Consider the following 6,851-nt stretch of genomic DNA (forward strand, 5'->3'; position numbering starts at 1 on the left):
CAAACAGAAGTTTGGAGAGGTAATTAAATCTTCATTACAAAATATTCTATTCTTAAGAGTGGAAAATGAGGTATCTTGCAGCTTCGAATTGTTCAGATATACACTTCAAGATCCATTTCAATAATTGTCATGAAAGCTCTAAGATGTTAATCTCTTAATGTTCAAGCATGGATGAATTGTTCTACTAAAAACCATAAAAACCATCAAGCCATTGTAAGAGATACTGATCATAAAAATCATAATATATCATTTATATTCTTTCATCTCTTTTTAACAAGTGGTCTAATTTATTAATAGACTATTTAGCAGTCTAATTATCATAACTTGTCACTTTCATGAATTGATAAAAACTATACATCTAGCTACATACAAAGATATTAACTACTTCAAATAGCAATTGTATGTAAGACTTATTCAAGAAGCTTTTCAAATTATTTTATGATTCTTTATCACGTTGATTATATTAGATTAAATTGAATCGCTAACAAATATTAGTAAATTATATATTCACTTCTTAGAATATGTAAATTTAATTAAATAGTATATGTATATATACATATCTTGTAACAACAACAGTTTAAAACCATTAATTTCAAGAAATAATAAAATATGTATATATATTAATTTACTTTTGGCATTACTAATCTATATTTTTGAAATATAATTTCATGTCTATTCATTCTTTTCAAGGAATGATATTTAATTATTCTAAATACAATTCACATTTTATTCAATAATCAAATATAATTTTACCTTGATTATAAGTGTGCCTATTCTACAGGTACGTGACCACTATTATTCAATTCTATACATATATAGATTTCATTCACATTGATTGTGTGTAGTATTTCTTCTTCTTATTATTTTTAATTTCTTCTAGACATATTTGATTAGTAAATAATGACATTGATTATTTAAAATTATTGCATTCACTTCCAGAATGACGTTGAACAAGAAAAATATTATTATAAATTTCTTAAAAACTTGTTAACTCATCTATAAAAATATAAGAAATTATTCAGTAATTTCTTTTACAATATTTCAAAGAATATATGAATATAGTTTTTGTGTAATCATCTAATCTTTAATGTATGTCACATGCAATAAATTCTAATATAAACATTAAAATTAATATTAATGTATAATAATATGACTAATATATAGAATATGAATACTCTTTAAAATTAAATAAATTCAATTTTCTGCAGGGAATGATGAACAAGAAATACATGTCTCATGTGTTTAAATATTATTAGTCATATATTCATTGTTATTCTTATACTTTGATGTTTCAATACAATTTATTTAACATTCTTTTTGGCTATTCAAAATTCGCTATAAAATTGTATCAATTATAATCATTTTAATAATTCTTTGATTGTATTCACATAAATGCAATATTTTTTTTTTGAAAAATATAAAATATATTTACTTCAGAAAATATTTGTCAAAATTTATATAGATATTAGATTACTTTTATTGTTCTCAAAGAATATAAGAACACATATATATATGAATATATATATATTCATCTCTTTTATTATATTTCACTACAAGAAATGTCACTTTTGCCAGTATATTTTTGTGCTTGCAAAAGTTGGTATTGCGCTGGTAAAATAGAATTTACTTGTGATGTGTTGGCAAAAGGGAGTTGGCAAATCAATGTTGGTATTAGAACTTTTGCCAGCATAAAATAAAAAGCGCTGGCAAAAATGACTTTTCCCAGCGCGTAAATGCGCGGGTAAAAGTTAGATTTTAGCCACTACAAATGTGCGCTGGTAAAACTTTGACCTCTTTGCGAGCGCAGTTTGCGAAATGCACTGGTAAAAGTAACATTAGCGAACTGTGCTGGTAAAAGTGACATTTCTTGTAGTGTTTCAATCAATTATAAGATGAATATTATGTTTTTAAATCTTTAGGATATATGTAAAATTTTATCGAAGACGCATAATTTTCAGGATATATGCATAATAATTTATATATATTCTCTATCATATATATATCATAGATAAACAATAAGAGCATATAATATATATATAAATAAATTTAAGAATAATTTTATGAGAATAAAAACTTATATACATATATAAATAATATAGATATTTAGTGTATCGTGACTTTGAAATAATTCAACAACTTTAAAAAAAATTATTTACTCTTGAGCTTAGGCAGTAGTGATAACTTGTTATAAAATAATATAAAGTCTATAAGAATTAAAAGAAAAAGATGAAAAGAGAAAGAGAAACTGAATGAAAATTTTTCAGTTATTTATTTTAATAGATGATGAACTCCAGAGGCGGGCCAGGATTGAATAGTAGGGGGGGCCAACATCAAATAACACATACAGTAAAATTAATTGTGGAATTTGGTGACTAAATTTTTTTTTTGAAAAGTACATATGTCGATGAAAAAAAATATTGTATTTTTAATTTTTATAAATATATTTTATACAGTAATGAATAAACTATAAAATATGAATCAAGAAATTAAAATAAAAATACACCGATAATAAAGTTAGGAAACTAAAGTATCACTAAAATTTACTTGTAATTTCTAAAATGGAAAAGAATAAGAGATGTGTGTTCATTAATATTAAGAATGTTCTATTTTATTTATTTTACATACTAATATTTTACAAATTTATATACATGTAATTAATACATGTATATGTAGTATTGAAAAATTCTATGGTGCACCGATGCATTCTTCAATAATTTTTTAGTTAATTTTTTTGCGCTGTAGTTATTTAAGACATCTTGTAAAATTTTGAGAAATTCAAAAAAATTTAACACGCTGAAAATAAGATTCAAATATTTTGTTGCACGCATGACTCTTTTATTTTATATGCGTATGAAATAGACTGTTTGAACACTACTTTCTATATTGTAAATTATTCTAAATTTATTAAAATTTTGTAATGTCTTCAATAACTATAATATATACACAACTATATAAAAAATAATTAGATTAAAAAATTTCCCTAAATACTGAAACATATAAGTAATATATTAGTGCACTTGTATAATAAAAGCTCATTTTATGTTTAATTCAAATAAAGAGAATTAAAAATACACAATTATGAAATATTGAATTTTCATTTAAAAAATTATTATAATTTTGCACTTAGGCATATATTACTGATTAAGTCAACAACATAAACCTACAATTTTATCTATTTCTTCCATAGAGAACCGCATCAATTTCATGATAGGAGTGACAGTATATATTATATATTATATATTATACATTTACTATGTATAGTTTTGAAAATTAAGGGGGGGCCATGGCCTCTATAGCCTAATGTATACCTCCGCCCCTGATGAACTCCTATTTATATAAAAACATGACTAAAAAAATACGAAACTAAATTAATATAATAAAAAAAATACAACAATAATTAATTTGATAATTTAGACATCCACAAATAATATTTCATACCAAATTCAATTCTCTTATTGTTCCTTGCAATTTCAATCTAACATCTCTAGCTACTTAAAAAAAATATTTCTTTTTTTTTTTTTTCTTGATAAAGAAATATATATATATTTCTTGTAATACAACATAGATCCATTTTTTTGGTATTTCCCTAATGTAAAACCTTGCATTAAGGCTTAAGTATTAGAGTTATATGCGAATATACCATTTTTATGAATAAATATATTATAAAATAATAGTAAATGCAGTCACTAGTAACGAAGCCGTAACAACCACTCATGACTCATGCACATCAAAACTCAAAGAGTAAATATTTGCATACACTATACAGTACACAATCACTAAATCGATCGAAGAGCTATTATTATTATTATTATTATTATTATATATGCAGTAAAAATGAAAAACTACAACTCAGAAAAATATGATATTATTATTGTATATAATTACCTATTTATACCATTATGATATATTTTCTTTTAATTGATTCAAAAATTACAAAACTATTGTAAGAATATATAGGCAAATCAGATGAATAAATAATCATGATGCCATTTAATATATATAATTAGGATCTTGAGAAAATCTCAAACCCGGAAAAATCGAAGGAATTCCATATATCATTTACTAGATTTGTTGATGGAAAACTTTCCAGCTCTTGAATATTATTATTATTATTATTATTATTATTATTATTATTATTATAGCTTGGCATGGTCTCCGCCGCCGCAACCGCCGCCGCAACCGCCGCCGTAGAATTCGACCAAAAAATATCCTCTCCATTAACTTGAACATCTTCATCATTCCCAACCAAATTTTGAAACCCGAATTGATTACATTCCGGATCTAATAGTAATTCTTCGACTAGTTCGGTTTCTTCAAGAACAAGGCACTGTTGAATCTGCAGCGTTTGGTCAGTGATGATTGATGGTGATGATCCCTCTTTTCGTGGGTTACAATTGTTTGATGAAATGCTTGAATCAACTGCTGCTGCTGCTGCTTTATTAGAACTGGACTCCGGATTTTGGTTCAAGAAGTTAGCAAATACAGCTGCCAAGTCGATATCCGAACCCGAACCCGAACTCGAGTCGCCATTAGAGCTTTCGGAGAGCTCAGTGGAGTCTGGAGAATAATTATTACTCTTCCTTCCGTGATTAATCTTATTAGAGGACTTAGAGCGACGGTTTTTCCGGTAACCTCCGCCGACGGGGACGTTTCTTAAGGAGCCTCCTTTGGTCCAGTAACGTCGGCAACCTTTACAGAAGTAACGAGGCTGAGAGAGACTGTAGTTGTTGTAGTAGCAGAATTTGGTGTTGGAAGAAGCACATCGAGGGCAATTGGGAGCGATTTCGATACTGGGTTTCCATCTTTTGTCAATTTCATCGGTTAGTGTGGTGGGGAATTGATGAAACATCTGGTTATTTTGATCCATATCAGCAATGGTGAACATCATGTTGATATTGATTAGTATAATTACTGTTTGTTTATGTGTGTGTGAGAGAGAGAGTTGAGAAGAGATTTGTATTTGTATTATTTGAGCAATGGGGTTATGAAGTGATGAGGGGATATTTGATAAGGGAATGGTCGGTTGGGGAGTCGTTTAGTCCAAGAAAGAGGGTAAGAGAGAGAACAGGAGAGAGAGAGTAAATATATGAGAAATGCTGACACCTTATCTTTCAATAGTTTGTAATTAATAAGTGTAGAATTCTCTGTAATTTAATTTAATAATTATTATTAAATATTATTAACTAATTAATAGATGTAAAATGATCATTATAGGTGGTGCTAGACACATAAAGGAGAGCGGCATTCGCCCCTACAGAAAATAGTATATGTATTTTAATTAATTACGATATATATTTATAATAAAAGATGATATTTATTGATATAATATTAATGATTCCAAGAGTTTTTTTTTTTTCTTTTTAAGTTTATTTTTGTTCCTGACTTATAAAAAAAATTACGTTCTTCTCACTTTAAATTCTAGGTCCATCATTGTGTATTTATGTATATAATATTTTTTTTATGAATCAAGTGATGTTTTATTACTCCAAATCTCAATTTGTATAACCTACAAGCATCTTCCAATAAAATAGAGGATCTTAAGAAAATTATATTATTTACAATGTGTCTAACCATACTTTATCACTATTAGAAATTTTTTTTGGCCATATACATGAAATTCGACTTTTAGTTACATTCTCAAACTGTGTAAACACTGTATTGCTATTCTCTGCTTTATTCTCCCAATATTTGGTGTTTCGAGTACACCAAATGATGTACACCAGGGCTACAAGTGTAGTAGCCAATGCCAACTTCTTGAATTTGCTCATCTTTGTTTTACCTAGCCATTTGACAACACAAAATAAGGAATTGAAATTCATGTTCCAATGCAGCTAAGTCTTGGTCTGGTTTAAGCATTCCTGTGAGAAAGAGCAAGCAAAAATGAGGTGATCAACCTATTCCTCTCCATTGTTGCATAACAAACAGCAGGGGTCTATGTCTAGTTTGAACTTTATGAGTTTATCCGTGGTCTTAAGCCTCTTAAGCATCGTAATTAGCCATAGAATGAAACTGTGCTTAGGAGAGTTAAGGCGACTCCACACAATGGTAGTCCAATGCTCTTTAGTTACATCAGGAACAAGTTTTTTATACCCTTGTGCAATTTGGTATTTGATGCTTGTAGCTTCCCTGTCTCCTCTGTCAAACAGTTCATTCAATCTCTCCTTTAAAGTGACCAATTTCCTCCAATGCCAGCTAATGCTTTAGCACTGTAGTTCCACCAATTCTCTCATTTAATATATACACACAATGTACTCATTTAACCAACAATTTGTCCTCTTTCTTAGCAACAACCCACACATATTTGAGCATACTTTATTCCAATCAGAAACCTGTTTAAACCCCAACCCCTGGTGATTTGGGTTGACAGACTTTGCTCTAGGTCACAACAGCAGCCCCAGTCAAATGATGGTTGTTACTCCATGAAAGTCCTTTACAGATGGTCTCTATGTCTCTAACAATACTTTTAGAAAAACCATTTTTTGACTCCAATAGAAATGAATGGCCTGGAGCAAATATCTAGATAATATTGGGTGCTTAGAAAGGGTGTATACTGATGTATGTATCTTATTAGTGTTTTAAATATCTAAATAGTTTTAGTTTTAGTTTATATATGAGTAAATAGCGGCATAAGTACCTAAAATTTTAAGTTTATAAGTGGCATAAATTCAATGATTATTTTTAGCGGCATAAGTATCCAATGTTTGTAAAACTGTAATTTTTCTCTAATTATGTCAGTATAGACTCTGTTATTGTTTTAGATAGAGAACATATAAGGCCCAAATTCTAGATAATTGGGTTTATAAAAAAATATGTAATATCTGTTACTTCTAAATGTATTACAGTTTTACAAA

At 28.1% G+C, this 6,851-nt stretch overlaps 1 protein-coding gene across 1 annotated transcript; it reads right to left on the reverse strand.

The window, feature by feature from the left end:
• Positions 1-3,946: 3,946 nt before the first annotated feature.
• LOC115723129 (dof zinc finger protein DOF1.2-like) lies at positions 3,947-5,233 on the reverse strand. The gene has a single exon (XM_030652560.2). It carries the CDS (start codon positions 4,886-4,888, stop codon positions 4,004-4,006), a length of 885 nt encoding a protein of 294 aa, XP_030508420.2. The 5' UTR covers positions 4,889-5,233; the 3' UTR covers positions 3,947-4,003.
• Positions 5,234-6,851: the final 1,618 nt, after the last annotated feature.

Source organism: Cannabis sativa, chromosome X (genome assembly GCF_029168945.1).
Source record: "Cannabis sativa cultivar Pink pepper isolate KNU-18-1 chromosome X, ASM2916894v1, whole genome shotgun sequence".
NCBI classification, from domain to species: domain Eukaryota; kingdom Viridiplantae; phylum Streptophyta; class Magnoliopsida; order Rosales; family Cannabaceae; genus Cannabis; species Cannabis sativa.